The 15,727-nt window shown below is 43.4% G+C and overlaps 1 protein-coding gene across 6 annotated transcripts in view; it reads left to right on the top strand.

The window, feature by feature from the left end:
- Nucleotides 1–15,727, top strand: part of stab2 (stabilin 2) — a 198,485-nt gene that overhangs the window by 157,450 nt on the left and 25,308 nt on the right. For all 6 annotated transcript variants that reach the window (XR_011346802.1, XM_069904271.1, XM_069904267.1 and 3 more), the window contains 12 exons: nucleotides 612–685; nucleotides 2,045–2,116; nucleotides 2,215–2,334; nucleotides 2,849–2,896; nucleotides 4,409–4,492; nucleotides 5,256–5,402; nucleotides 6,282–6,422; nucleotides 7,594–7,653; nucleotides 11,192–11,368; nucleotides 12,580–12,669; nucleotides 13,661–13,807; nucleotides 15,533–15,589. Coding sequence is in view for 5 of the 6 variants with exons in the window: in XM_069904271.1 (XP_069760372.1) it covers nucleotides 612–685; nucleotides 2,045–2,116; nucleotides 2,215–2,334; nucleotides 2,849–2,896; nucleotides 4,409–4,492; nucleotides 5,256–5,402; nucleotides 6,282–6,422; nucleotides 7,594–7,653; nucleotides 11,192–11,368; nucleotides 12,580–12,669; nucleotides 13,661–13,807; nucleotides 15,533–15,589 (1,217 nt within the window). In the remaining variant the exon portion in view is untranslated. The remainder of the gene's footprint in view (nucleotides 1–611; nucleotides 686–2,044; nucleotides 2,117–2,214; nucleotides 2,335–2,848; nucleotides 2,897–4,408; nucleotides 4,493–5,255; nucleotides 5,403–6,281; nucleotides 6,423–7,593; nucleotides 7,654–11,191; nucleotides 11,369–12,579; nucleotides 12,670–13,660; nucleotides 13,808–15,532; nucleotides 15,590–15,727) is intronic.

Genomic DNA, 15,727 nt, shown 5'->3' with positions numbered 1-15,727 from the left:
TAGCACATAAAATAAAGTGCTTTCTTAATTTTTATCAGACTCGTATAGAACATTATTACTTACATCATATAAACAGTACTTTAAAATTACATTCTCATGTGATTGCCTAAATCTCACCAACCCCCCTGCCCCCCACAACCAACATTAAAAACAAACAGGGTGCTTGAGCAGCCTTCATTAATTCGTCCATCTCTTGATCTTCAGGAATTCAACACTATTAACCTAATTATATTATTTAAACCTTTTTTGGGGAAAGTTAATTATATCCTTAAGCCAGTATGATTCAAATAAAGTTGCCATATTTTAACAAACACATCATATTTCTTTCTAAGATTACAAGTTACCTTTTCTGGGGGCACAACCTTACATGTCCATATTCCAGCGAGGGGGGAGTCGGACTTCCATGTAACAGTCATACATTTCCTGGCCACCACTAGTGCAATCCTCAAAATAAAGTGTTTTTAATTGTATTTTGAAATGTGCAGCAAAAATAATTCAATCAATCCGAGACCTTGGGATTGGTAGTTCAATAAAATAATCACAATCCTGCTGACTCTAATAAACTCAAGATAAACTCGGTAAAGGTTTAATTTCATTCTTTGTTCTTCAAGAGATCAACCCATGTTTGGAGATCAATGGAGGGTGCCACGTCAATGCTGAATGCACACAAACTGGTCCAAACCAGGTGAGTCACAGTCACGTTTCAATTCTCTCCCAATATTTTTCTTGTGCAAAGGGTAGCTCTGATCCAGCTCAGGAACAGGCCCATCAAACAATCCGAACAAGCACCCCCTTGCACTGACCCTTCCCCACCCCATCTTATTCCCCATCAACTCTCCCCAGATTCCACTACATGCCCTCACACCAGTGGACAATGTGTAGTGCCCAATCAGCCCTCCGACCCATTGGGATGTGGAAGGCAACCCGAAGGGAAACCCGCTAACCTGGAGAATGTCAAATACCACGTAGTGTGTCATGCTGAAAAAAAATCCAGTACCGTGCAATTGAATTTTGAAGCCAGAAATTCCACTGTTATTTCTGTATTTGTTAGTTCTCCAGTCACCTCCACTGGTTCAAAGATTGATAGGATTGGGCCATGTCCTGGAAAAGGGAAAGGAGGGGACTGACAGGACACATTCATCGGTGTGGGACTCTGTCCTCATATTCCCTTTCACTTCCTGGGGCCTTGATTCCCAGAGCTGCCTCTCATAGACCAAAGCCCAGGTTCTTTCATTCCTTTGTAACTCACCTTGTTCTCTTTTGCCTGGTCCCTTAAAACAGGCCTGGTTACCAATGCATTAACTTGGCCAAATTGGACAACTTACCTCAACCCCACCATCTGGTTTGCCCTGTTTGAACTCTATGGCTTGGAAATGGTCTGTTTATAATTTTTTTTACCCATAGGTGGACTACTCTTGAATAGAAACCACGTTGGCTATGTTTAATCAAATTTGGAGATGTGGTTTTGGGCAACATTACAGCGACGACAAGCCGGGTTTGAATCCGCCACTGTCTGTAAGGTGTTTCTACGTTCTCCTTGTGACCCGAATTCCTCACATCCTCCAAAATGTTCAGCATTTATAGGTTAATTGGACTTCTACCATGCTGTATTGTTAAAAATATTTTAAAATCCAATAGACCAGAAAACCTTTATTTTTTTAAATTTTATTTAAATGTTTAAAATTTAGATATACAGGCCAATTCAGCCCTACGTGGCCGTGCCGCCCAATGTACACCCCATTAACCAACACCCCGGAATGTTTCAGACAATGGGAGGAAACCGGAGCCTTCGGAGTAAACCCACACAGACACATACAAACTCCTTACAGACGGCATGGGATTCGAACCCAAGTCTGATCCTGATCACTGGCGTTGCACTAACCTCTACGCTAATGATGCTACCTCATGCCAATTGTCTGGCACAAAAGTTTCAAGGTCTCTTTATTAATGGAGTTTTGCTGTATTTAATAATTGATGCCCAATAATTATCAACCTTTTTGATTTTTTGACATTTTGACGTGTTAATTGTTCTTGGTGTTTTTAGGCCGCGTGCAATTGTTTGCTGAACTATGAGGGTGATGGAATGACCTGTAAACCAATTAATCCTTGCAAAACAGTAAGTGTTACTGCTTCTTGTGCCTTTGTGTAAACCGAATTATTAATTGACCTGAAACTTGGAGTGTTGAGCGAGCAGTCTTGGTCCGTGTGTTTCAGGACAATGGCGGTTGCAGCACGTTTGCCAAGTGTAATCACACAGGGCCCAACGAGCGATCCTGTAGTTGTTTCACGGGTTACGTGGGTGATGGAGTGACCTGCAAAGGAACCATTTACAAGGTGTGTTCAGCAATCACAGAAATCAGAACAGAGCAGCACGTTATAGGCCCTTCAGCCCACAATGTTGTGCCAACCTATGTCAATTTACTCCACAACAATCTAATCCCTACCTTGTACACATAACCCTCTATTTTTCTGACATCCATGTGCCTATCCAGAAGTCCTTTTCATGTCTCTACTGTATCAGCCTCAATCACCACCTGGCAATGCATTCCACCACTTTCTGTGTAAAGAGAAAAAAATGACTTCTGATGTCTGCCCTAAAACAGATGTCCTCTGGTATTTGTTATTGTCTCCCTGGGGGGTACCACCCTATCTATGCCCCTCATAATATTGTACACCTCCACTGAGTCGCCTGTCGCTCCAAAGAAAAAAGCCCTCACTCTGCCAGCCTTGCTTTGTAAGGCATGATCTCCTGTCCAATTGACATCAGTTTAGGAAGTCACACTATGAACATATTTAATCGCCTGCACAATCCAGCCACTCAAGATGATCTCTCAACCTTTCCTTCCAGGAGATGTTTTGGAATTCCGCCTCATCTCAGTTCTTTTACCACCTCCAGGTAAAAAATAAATACTCTGCCTGCATGAGGAGTAAATGGAGAGATGAATGGTGATGTATGGAAATGTTGGATTTAACTATTACCTTACAGGCAAAAAAAATCATTTCAAAATTCTAAAGGCTTTGGAGGGATGGAATCATTGAATCGATTTTAAAAAGATGTATAAAGTTGGTTTTTTTTATCCTTCTTGCCTTTCTAGACAATGGCTCGACCAGCTACACGTAGTGGTGACTTAATATACAGAGCCATGTATAATAGAAAGCAATGTGGCAGGCATGAAGTATCATGGCATCCATAAACCAGAAGGAAAGTGGCAGAAACTTGTCCTCAATTGCTCCTGTTAAGTGTTGAAAACTTGCTCCTCAAATGTTGTTCCTTTGAAATCAATGGATCCAGTTTCAGAAGAGGGTAGGTTTTAGTAGAACGATGAGGGGCAGGGATAAGGTGAATGGTGACATCTTTCCCAAGATAGAGGAATGGGGAAAGATTTGAAGGGACAACCCTTTTCACAAAGAGGATGGTGGATACGTGGAGTTAAACACGATCGTCCGTAGGCGCTGGGGTTGAGTGTGCTGCAGGTCGTGCAGCATCCAAAGGAAGTTAAGGGCAACCAGCGTTGTACCCTTGTACCCTTCGTCGGGTACAAGCAAAATCAGTCAGGTGCCTGAATAAAAAGGTGGGGAGGAGGGAAGAAGGGGCAGGTGGAGGAGCACAAGTCAACAGGATATGGGTGGGAGAGTAGAAGAGAAAGAAGCTGAGAAGTGTTCGGGGCAGAGGGTAAAGGGTAGCTCTCTGATAGACAAGCTGCCAAAGGAAGTGATAGAGATGGGTTTAATTCTGATGTTTACAAGACGTTTGGACAGGATAGGAAATATGTATGAGCTAAATAGAAGAAAGCATGTCAAGAGCAGATAGGCAAATATTCCAGAATTGGGTCAAAGAGTCCAGGTCCATGCTGTAGAATTCTAAGGGCACTGGGACATCAAGTGACCAAAGGGAAATTTCTGCTCCAAATATCATGCCTGCAGAATAATGAGCAAACATTTCAATCCTGCATTTCAATCCTATTAAGGTAGCTTTATAATGGTGTCACCTTATTTTTACTATTTAAGAATATTTAAATATTTCCCAACTCTAATCTTGGAACTTCCCTTCCAAAATTAGACTGTATTAACTTCAAAGAGAGAACTCTGGAAGCTGACTATAGCAGGCACGATCTCATTTGGAGCAAGCAGCCAAGAATAAATTTCGGCCTCTCTTTCTGTAGCTCACGGTCCATAGGTTGGGGCATGTTCAGAACCAGCTCCAGGTGGTGGGGAAGCAGTATGTGTCCTCTTTCCCAAATAGCAAGGTGTGTGTTCCAGTCCCCACACAGGAGCTAAATCATCCGGATTAAGGGCTTCACTCAGATTGGAACAAAGTTACAGGAGGTCCTGCATTGGTGGTGTGCTCTCTGCGACCCACCACTTTGATGATCTGAAATGCTTCTTGTGTGTTCCTGTCCTCGCACAGATGAACGGAGTGACAGAACTCGGAGGGCCAGGCCCTTTTACCGTCTTCATCCCCACCAACGCTGCTTTTAAAAACGAATCCCAGGTAAGCCATAAACCAATGAACACTACAGCACTGAAACAAGCCCTTCAGCTCATCTACTCTGTGCCCAATCCCAATGAGCTGCACCTGGATTATAGGCCTCCATTCTCTTCCCATCCATGTACCTGCCCAACTATTTCTTAAATGTGAAAATCGAGCCAGCATTCCCCATTTCAGCCAGCGACTCGTTCCGCACATGCTGCATAAAGAAAGTCCCCCTTATGTTCCCTTTACACATTTCACCTTTCACCCTTAACCCATGACCTCCAGTTCTTTTCTCACCTAACCTCAGTGGAAAAGCCTTCTTGCATTTACTCTATCTATAGCCCTCACAATTTTGTACACCTCTGTCAAATCTCCCCTCATTCTCAACGCTCCAGGGAATAAAGTCCTAACCCGCGCATTTTTTTAAATACGGACATGCAGCATGGTAACAGGCCCTTTCTGCCCTCGAGTCCATGCCACCCAATTTGACCTAATGATCCTACAACCCCATACATTGTGAAGAGTAGGAGGAAACCCACGCAGACCTGGGGAGAACGTACAAACTTCTTACAGACAGCGCCAGATTTGAACCCTAGTCAGCGGTACTATAACAGTGTGGCGCTATGTCGCCTTTCCTCGCAACTCAGTCCTCAAGTCCTCGCAACGTCCTTGTAAATCTTTCAATCTTTCCCACCATCGTTGAGACCAGAGACCTTCTCAAGCCAGACTGTTTGAAATTTTTACTACAAATATTCAATTTTTTGTTGCTTTCAATTTTCAGGTCCCAATATGGACATCTAAAGGGCAAATGGGCCAGGTTATCCGTTACCATATTTTGGCATGTAGCCAACTGCTGCACAATCGCCTTATCAACTTAAAGCATCTCACCTCCCTTCAAGGAGAAGCAATCTATCTCTCCAATATCAACGTAAGAGACCAAAGCTATCAAACTATGAGAGAATGAATTGCATGAACTGTGTTTCCTGATTTTAATAGTGGAGCTAATTGTGGTGGAGAATGCAAAGATATCTGTGGCTCAGTTGACGCTCCTTTCTCTGAAGGGCCGATTGATCAGAACACCAAAATTTCAATCTGACCCAACACCTCACTTCAGAATCTGCAGGGGTCGTTTACTGCATCTGGTGCTCCTGATCTGGCCTCCGCTGCATTGGGGAGACTGGATGCAGATTGGGAGATTGCTTCATTGAGCCCCTTTGCTCTGTCCACTGCAACAGCAGGGACCTCACAGTGACCAGCCGCTTGTCACACACCATTGCCACAGTGACATATCTGTCCACAGCCAAACCAAGGCCACCCGCAAATTGGAAGGACAACACCTTACCATATATAATCATGTAATAGTCAATCCCGTGTAATTATCCAACCCCCCTCTCCCCCTTCCCCCCCCCCCCACCATTTTGGCTCAAATTTTGATCCTATTTTCACTCCCCTCACCCGGCGCCCCTTATAGTAGGAGAGAAAGAGAAGCAAAAGAGAGTCCCTTTAGACTAGTAACTGAGTGCCTGTGGATTCATCTCCATCCCTCCCACGGCCTCCACAGCCACCCAGACTCCAGATCGATTCATCAGCCACCCGAGCTCCAGATCCAAAAGTCCGATGCGATCAGGAAGCCTTCAGCGCCCGAAGCCCTTTGGGAGACCTTCTTGCCCTCAGCACCCTCACAAATGCAGGAGTGGAAAATCCAACTTCATGTGCAATAATAATGAACAAAGATTTGTGTTACTTTAGTATTCTTTATAAGTTTGATAACTATGATTTTAATTGTTATTAACCTTGTAACGGACAGAATAATTTGATTCTAAACAACAAAGCCAAGGTCATAACCAGTGATGTCATCAATGCCAACGGCGTGATCCACTTTATAAACAAGATCCTGGCGCCTAAAGATATGAATCCTGGTCCCTTGGAGGATGAAGATCCCAGAAAGGTCAGGGTTGTAATGTTCAAAATTAACTTTGTTAATTCTAGTAAACTATATCTTACACTTGCAGTGGAAAATATAACAAGATTTTAAATTCCAAATAGTTACCAGGATTGCTTCTTGGGATTAATCTTTGATCTCTGGTTTAATGCCACCATAGTTGGTTCTGTTTTGGCATCAGTGTGGACTGAAGTATTGGAACAGACTTCTGATTAATAAAAACAATACCACAAAATTTGTAGTACCTAAGATTAAAATTCCAGCAAAAATCATTGTGTTATTAACTAAGAAACAGCTAATGGGTAGAACGGTTGGCGTAGCGGTTAGCGTAACACCTTTGTATTGCCAGTGATTGGGACTGGACCAGGGTTCAAATCCGACACTGTCTGTAAGGAGTTTGTACGTTCTCCCCGTGTCTGCATGGGTTTTCTCTGGGGTGGGGTCCAGTTTTCTTCCACCATTCAAAAAAGTACTGGGGGGTATAGGTTAATTGGGTGAAAATAGAGTGGTATGGACTCGTGAGCCAAAATGGCCTGTTACCATGCTGTATGTCTAAATAAATAAATAAATTTGGTGTTCACGTGACTTTTCAGTTTTAACTTGGATATCTATAAGCAAGTTCTTTCCAAATAACACATTTATATATACCACATATTCTTGTGTAGAAACTTACCAAACATTGAAAGGGCTGGATAAAGTGGACGATGTTTCCAATGGTGGGAGAGTCCAAGACCAAGTGGCACAGCCTCAGAATAAAAGGGTGTCTCTTCAGAAAAAAGATGAGGAGAAACTTCTTCAGCGCCAAAGGGTGGTGAATCTGTGGAATATGTTGCCACAGATGGTTGTGGAGACGAGCCTTTGGGTAGATTTAAAGTGGAGGTTGATGGGTGCTGGATCAGAGAGGGTGCCAACAATGCTGGAGAGCAGTCTCGAAAATGGCGTCAAGAGGAAAAATGCATCTGCCATGATTTAAATGGCAAAGACTCGATGGACTGAATGGCCTCATTGCCCCTTCAACTTGTAACTGACATAGATTTGATGGGCTGAATGGTCCTTCCCTGTGCCAGAAATCTTTGTGATCCTATGAAGTTGGTGGCAAATGTCACAATATTTCTGAATGTCTGCAAAGGATGGATTACCTCCAATGAAAATTCTTCAAAATCTTTCCTCCTTTCAGGTGAATTTGACAGATGTAGCAGCAGAGAATGGATACTCCATCTTTTTCAATCTCTTGCAGGTATGTGAACTTTCATCACTTAGACTAGAAAATGGTCGTTCACGCAAGAAACCATAGAACATTCTAGTCTCTTCCTGTTCCCACTGACCTACACCCATCCATAGCCTTCCATACCTCTCTCATCCATGTACCTGCCCAGATTCTTCTTAAATGTTAAAATTGAGCCCACATTCACCACTTCAACTGCCAGCCACCACTCTCTAAGTGAAGAAGATCCCCCTCATATTCCTCCAAAACTTTTCCCCTTTCCACCTTAACCCATGTCCTCTGGTTTGTATCTCACCAACCCTCAGTCTATTCCCCTCATAATTTTAAATACCTTGATCAAATCACCCCTCATTCTTCTATAGAGAACTAATCTGTAACCCAATTCCTGAAGTCTGAGCAAGATCTTAGTAAATCTTCTCTGCACTCTTTCTATCCTATCGATATCTTTTCTGTAGTGAGATGACATAATACTTCAAATTTGGCCTCACCAAAGTCTTGTATAACTTTACCATAACGTCCCAACTCATGTACTCAATACTTTATGAAGGCCAATATGCCAAAACTCTCTTTACAATCCTTTCCCTGTGACACCACTTTCAGGGAATTATGTATCTGTGTTCCCAGATCCTTCTGTTCTACCACACTCCTCAGTGCACTGCCATTTTACCATATATGACTTTTCTTGGTTTGTCCTTCCAAAATGCAACACCTCACACTTGTCTGCATTAAATTCCATTGGTCATTTTTCTGCCCATTTTTCCAGCTGGTCAAGATCCTTCTGCAAGCTTTGAAAACCTTCCTTGTTGTCTGCAACGACTCCAGTCTTAGTGTCATCTGCAAAACTTTTGATCCAATTTACCACACTATCATCCAGATCTTTGATATAGATGACAAGCAACAATGGTCCAGCACCGATCCCTGAGGCACACCACCAGTCACAGGCCTCCAGTATGAGAAGCAATTTTCCACATCTACTCTCTGGGTTCTCCCATCTAGCTAATGTCAAATCCAGTTTACTACCTCACTGTGAATACTGAGCTTCTGATTAACCTCCCATGTGGGACCTTGTCGAAGGCCTTACTCAGATCCATGTAGAGAACAATCACAGCCTTTTCTTCACCAACTTTCCTGGTAACCTCCTTGAAAAACTCTATCAAATTGGTTAAACATGACCTACCACACACAAAGCCATGTTGATTATCCCTAATCAATTCCTGGCTATCCAAATATTTTTATATCCAATCTCTTAGATTCTAAGACTTAAGAACATCTTCCAATAACTTACCTAAGACTGATGTCAGGCTCATTGGCCTATAATTTCCAGGGTTACTTTTGAAGCCTTTTGGGAAGTTTGATGCCATGTTCTCACACAGAGCAAAATAAGACCATTTGGTTCATCCGTCAGTAGTGGGTTATTTTTTTTAAGCAGATACCCAGCTCACTCCAAAGCTCCTTGAGAGACACAAGCAAATGTTGGAAACCTAAGCAAACAATGATAAGCTGGGGGTACTCAGCAGGTCAAACTGATATTATTGAATCTCAGTGAAGGGCGCTGACCTGAAATGCTGATTGACCATTTCTACCCATGGATGCTTCCTGACCCATTGAGTTCCTCCAGCTTCTCATTATCTCCTCAAAGCTCTGTCAAGCTTTTAAAAAATGGAGCTGCTGTAATGGCCACGCTGCCAATAGTGCAGACATGGAAAAGCTGGGAGCAGAGACACAATGCTCTTCCTCAGGGTTCTACTGTCCGGTTTTGTTGTTGACAGCTCCATATAGGCTTTAAATCAGTGGTTCTCAACCTTCTTTTCCACTCACATCCTACTTTAAGTAATCCCTATGCCATTGGTGCTCTGCGATTAGTAAGGGATTACTTAAGGTATTTGAAAATGTTTGAAAACCACTGTTTTAATCATAACTAGTTGACTCATTATGTGCACGGTTTCATAACTCCAAAGGAAATGGGCCAATGACAATTTTTCTCAAGCAAAATATTTCAGTAACAATTGGGTCTAGAGCAGTGATTCTCAGCCTTTCCTTCCCACTCACATCCCACCTTAAGCAATCCCTTACCAATCACAGAGCACCGATGGCCTAGGGATTACTTAAAATGGTATGTGAGTGGAAAAATAAAGGTTGAGATGGCTTTAAATGGCCTGTTAAAGAAGCTAACAGTGTCTTTTTTTTAAAATCCTGCAATCACGGAAGTCTGTGTCCAAGATGGTGATGCTTGTGTTGGGCAGGGTACCAAATGGGGTTACAGACCCCAGGAGAGCAGCTGAATGATGCAGGGCACCAAAAATGCGGAGAGAAAACCCTCGTGGTGAAGTAGGATGGGAGATGACCCTCAGGGAAGGTGACCAAGGCAATGGACCAGCTGAAGGATGCATGCAGGATGCGGGTGACTTGCAGACTGTAGGCTGATAGAGACTTGCTCATAGGAACCAGGATTCAAGAGGGTGCTTAGGGTACAAAAGGCTCCTGAATGGCATCAGGCGCTGAAGGCTTCCTGATCATATTGGAGGTTTGGATCTGGAGCTGATGGTTTGAACAGACTTCTGTTTCAGTGCAGAGGCTGGAGGCAAGTCCATGGACACTGTGTGACTCTGAAGGAACTCTATTTTGCTTTTCTTTCTCCTATTGTTAGGGATTCTGGGCAATGCTCACGGTGACTCTTGTTTGTCTTATGGCAGACGGAAGTTGAAGTATATCATGTGCATTGTATATTTAATGTATTATTATGTGACAATAAAAGGAACCTTTGAAGTTTTCCCTTGCTGGGTATTTCAATCATTTGAAGCAAGCCCTGCCTTAATGGTCTTGAGTCATTGATGTTGAACTGTCTATGGCAATCTATAGAATGTGCCGTCTCATTCCATGACTTGGGGCACAGAAAAGGTAGGTAGAAAGAACCCTTTCTCGATAGGAGAAAGTAGCTGGCATAGGTTTACTGTTAAGGGTGAGAAGTTTAGAGAGGATCTAAGGAAGAACTTTTCCCCCAGGGAGTGATTGGAATCTGGAATACCCTTATGACCATTGAGGGGTAACCAGACACGGACTTCAGTCACCTAGATGAAAAAGGGCATGAACCAGTGCTGATAAATGGGATTAGTGTAGATCATGGGTGGGCAACCTAAGGCCTGTGGGCAGAATCCGACCCACGATCCAAATTTATCCAGTCGCAGGCACAGTAAACGTAGATCAGCTCTGTTGTTTTGCTGACATCGAGAGAGATGCTGTTGTTCCAGCGCCACATGATGGGCTGAGGGGCCTGTTTTATGACACTGCCACTCTGTCTCTAATTTCAATTCATCCTCTCAATGTGCCCTTTTATTCTTTTATCCCTCATGTGTGAACTCAACTTCTCTTCAATGTGGCTTTTTACGCCTTTATCGTAATGGGTTCCGTGTCCTAACACTCTCTGATCAAGAAGTTTTTCCTGCATTTAAAGTGTTGTCGTTTTTTTAAAAAATTACTGATCGTCAATTATTTAAATTGTTATTACAGTAAAATTAGCAAAGTGTAACCTGTTAATTTTGTATCATTCCAGGAGACGGGTGTACTGAATATGATTAATGACCCAGTACATCAACCTGTCACTCTTTTCTTACCGAAAGACAGCGTCATGAAGTCCTTGTCAAAAAAACAACGGGGGTTCCTGTACAATGAGAACAACCGAAATGCTCTGATTGAATACCTTAAATTTCATGTTATCAGGGATGCCAAGGTAAGTAGAGTTATTTTGGCTCATATGCCTCTAAACCTGTCCTATCCAGGTATCCATCCAATTTTTTCTTAAATGTGGAAAAAATACCTGTGTCAACCTCTTCTGTGTTTTAAAAAAAAATTACCACTCAGGTTCCTGTTAAATCTCTCCCTCCTCACCTTAAACCTATGTCCTCTGGTTACCAATTTTCCCCTACTCCATAACAAGAAGAACCATAACATTGTCATGAATATGTCACAGAATTTGTTGTTTTGCAACAGTTTTATCGATGCAAATGTTGCCACAAATTACTTTTGCAAAAATTAAATTAATACAAAAGAAGAGATAGTGAGGTGGTGTCTGTGGTTCATTATCCGTTCAGGAATCTGATGACAGTGGGGAAGAGGCTGTTTTTTGTACCATTGAGTGCTTGTCTTCAGGCTCCTGGACCTCCTTCCTGGTGGTAGCAGAGTGAAGAGGGCCTGGCCTGGGTGGTGGGGGCCCTTGAGGATAAAGGCCGCTTTCATAAGACTCCACCTCTTGTAAATGTTCTCGATGAAATGAAGACTGGTGCCCATGATGGTGCTGGCCGAGTTTACAATTCTCTGTAGCCTCTGGGCAAAGGACTCTCTGCAGTTAGCCCATCTATTCCTCTCATGATGTTGTACTCCTCGATGAGTTCACCCCTCATCCTCCTGCGCTCCAAAGAATAAAGCCCCACCCTGCTCAACCTCTCTGGGGATAGATTTAATTTCTAACTTGTATTGGACTATTGAGAATTTTATTTTCATTCTCTATTTGGGGTAATCATGTCAAGGCAACATTTACTGCCTTGCCAACATTATTCATTGATACAATGCTCACATTGTATTGTCTGTCCTGAGGTGTCTATTGAGAGAGTGGCATTGAGCTGCCTTCTTGGACCACTGCAATTCCTGAAGGTGATCCTACAGTGCAGTTGGACGGGAATTCCCAACATCTTCATTGTGAGGGAACATCTCCATGTCAGGAGAGTGGGTGACTTGGAGATGGTCTATAGGTGATAATGCTGCCCATGTCCATCTCTGAGGTCAGAGGTTTGGGAGCCACTGACTGATTGATGAGAGTGCATTTCATCGACGGTGTACAGCGCGGACGGAGTGCATGTACCAAGGAAACAAACGTTCATTAGCAGCTTTTGAGAAGCTGGTTGGTGACTGACGTGTATTTATTGTTCATTGTTGTGACTGCAGATCTTGGCAGCCAATCTACCTCCAACTAACTCTCTGAAGACACTGCAAGGGACTGACATCCAAGTAACCTGTGGACGACGAAGAAGCAAAGTGAGTTTGAAGGAAATCTTCTATCTTTAAAGAATGTGTGGTGCTTCTTTCAGAACTAAACTCCAAGTCGGACTGTTGGGGTGAAACAGTGAAGCCACATTGTCAATGAAGAACAATAGGACGATAGAGCATCACAGCCCAGAAATAGGCCCTTCGGCCCATCTAGCACATGCCAAAACATTTATTCCACGTAGTCCCATCAACTTGTACCCAGACCATAGCTTTCCATACCCATCAATCAAAATTATCTTGAATGTCAAAATCAAGCCTGCATCCACAACCTCAACTGGCAGTTCATTCCACACCCTCGCCATACTCTGAGTGAAGAGATTCCCCCTAATGTTCCCTTTAAATATTTCACCCCGAACCCATAGCCTCACCTAATCTTGGTGGAAAAAGCTCCTTAATTCCCATGGATGCTATGCGATGTGCTGAGTTTATCCAGCACATTTGCATATTGCATCAGTTTTCAAAAGTCTCCTCAAATAGCCCAGCAAACTCCTCGGATTCAGACACAGTTAGGGATGGGCAATAGATGGCAATGCTAGGAACGAAGTGGTACACAGTTTGTTGGCTCCTGGAGAATGTCGTAGCACAGAGACACCTGGGGGCAAAGAATCATAATTCTTGAAAGTGGTGCCACAGGTAGACCCGGTGAAGAAGGTGTTCAGTACACTAGTCTTCAATGGTAAGGATTGGGGTACAGGAAATGGGACGTCATGTAACAAATGCACAAGACTTTGGGGAGACCACGTGAGGAGTAATGTGTGCTGCTCTGGTTGCCCAGTGATGGGAAGGATGCCAGTACTCTGGAAGGGGTGCAGAAGAGATTCGCGAGGATGTTGCTAGGACAAGAAGATTTGAATTGAATTTGGATTGTGATTTTTCTCAGCCACCTCGACTTTGTTCTGAACCGGCGATCAAAACCATCTGGATGGCATGATCCATGAGCCACAGTGTTAATGTCTGGTTTTTTGTCTGCTGTTTTTAGGGGGAGTTGTACCTGAACAAGAGTCGCTGCAAGATTGTACAGAGGTACCTGGAGTTCAATGACGGCATCGCCTATGGCATCAACTGTTTGCTGACTCCTCCCAACATCGGTGGTCGATGCGATGAGTTTTCTTATGTTAACATTATGGTTTGTATCAGTTTTGACCCTGGAAACTTCTTCTGAAATGTCCCTTATTTAGGAAAAAATAGTTTTTATTTTTACAGTGAATTTTTGTGTAACAGTATCCCTGAATGTTATATGAATTGGATAATGTTCAGACTTGAAAATTTAAAAAATTTAGACATACAGCACAGTAACAAACCCTTCCAGCCCATGAGCCCATGCCGCCCAATTACACCCAATTAACTAATAACCTCCTTACATTTTTGGAGGGTGGGAGCCCCCGGAGGAAACCCATGGAGACACGGGGAGAACGTACAATCACCTTGCGGACAGCGGAGGATTTGAACCCCAGTTGCTGGCGCTGTAACAGCGTTGCACTAACCATGTTGCAAAGCGGCAATTAACATCGTGGAACAGAACAGCACATGAACAGGCCCTTTGGCTAACGTCTGTTGAGCATAAGGGGAATAGATCGGGTGAACAGAGAGCCTTTTGCCCAGAGTAGGGGCATTGTTAACCAGAGTTCATGGATTTAAGAGAAGGGGGTAGAGATTTAATAGGAACCTGAGGAGTAACTTTTTTTTTTACACAGAGGGTGGTGGGTGTATGGAATGGGCTGCCAGTGGAGGAGATTGAGACAGGCACTATTGCAAAGTTTGAGTAACATTTGGATGGGTTTAGACCAGTGGTTTTCAAACTTTTTCTTTCCACTCAAATACCACCTATACCATTGGTGCTCTGTGATTAGAAAGGGATTGCTTAAGATGGTATATGAGTGCGGGATAAAAGACTGAGAACCACTGCTCTAGACCCAATTGTTACTAAAATATTTTGCTTGAGAAAAGTTGTCATTGGGCCCATTTCCTTTGGAGTTATGAAACTGTGCACATAATGAGTCAATTAGGTATGATTTAAATGTTATCTTGCTTCAGATCCAATCGGCCCATCCATTCCATGCCAGCTCCCAGCAGCACGATCACATCAGCCCCATTTCCCCTAGTGACACCCCTGCAACCCATTCTCTCTCACACAAAGCTGTTGACTCTCTTTTGGTTCCTGCCATTCACTGAAACTCCCACTGATGCTGTTTGATCTACTGAGTTACTCCAGCAGATTGTGTACTGGGAGATTTTGTGAGAGGCCATGCAAATTTACAGTCAACAGTTGGCCTAGCACATCGTCTTTGGGATGTGGTAGGAAGCCTACGGGGTTACGGGGGAGAACATGCAAACACCACACAGTTTGCATTGGCAGGGAAGATTAAACACAGGTCTCTGGAACTGTAAACCAGCAGCACCACTTGCTGTACCACAGCATCCCCATGTCGCTACCACAGATGCCTGATAAACAGATGTTTATAATCCATTATTATGAGACTTTTTGAAGGAAATTTAGTGCCACTGAATTATTAATTTTACTCTTAAGCATGTGTGTGGCATTTGAAGTAATTGAAAGCAGGCACCATGTCTTGATGTATACTGGAGACACACAGGAGACTGCAGGAGCTGGGATCCAAAGCCAAACACACTTGGCTGGGGGATCTCAGCGGGATCAGTAGGAGAGAGGAAGAAGGATCAATGTTTCAAAACAGAACCCTTTGAAGTGTTTCAGCTCGAAACGCCAACCCTCTTTCTCCCCCGATGCCGCTCGGCTCGCTGTGCTCCTCTAGCAGAGGGTGATGTGTGGTGCCATACAAATGTAAGTTCTTCATTGCTGTCAGTGTTGAACATCTGCGTTTGTTTCACACAGGGAAGTTGCGGCACCTGTAGAAGCCCCCCTCCGTGTCCTTCGACAAGTAAGCCGAAGGTAAGTTGCAGTAGTCAGTCAACTGATCATGTTAATATAGAACACTAGCATAGAAACAGGCCCTTCAGCCCATCTAGTCTGGAGGAACTGTTATTCTGACCAGTCCCATTGACCTGGCACGGTCACTGCTTATTTACG

This window comes from Narcine bancroftii, chromosome 11 (genome assembly GCF_036971445.1).
Source record: "Narcine bancroftii isolate sNarBan1 chromosome 11, sNarBan1.hap1, whole genome shotgun sequence".
Lineage (NCBI taxonomy): Eukaryota > Metazoa > Chordata > Chondrichthyes > Torpediniformes > Narcinidae > Narcine > Narcine bancroftii.
This window is presented reverse-complemented; position numbering and strand designations above follow the sequence as displayed.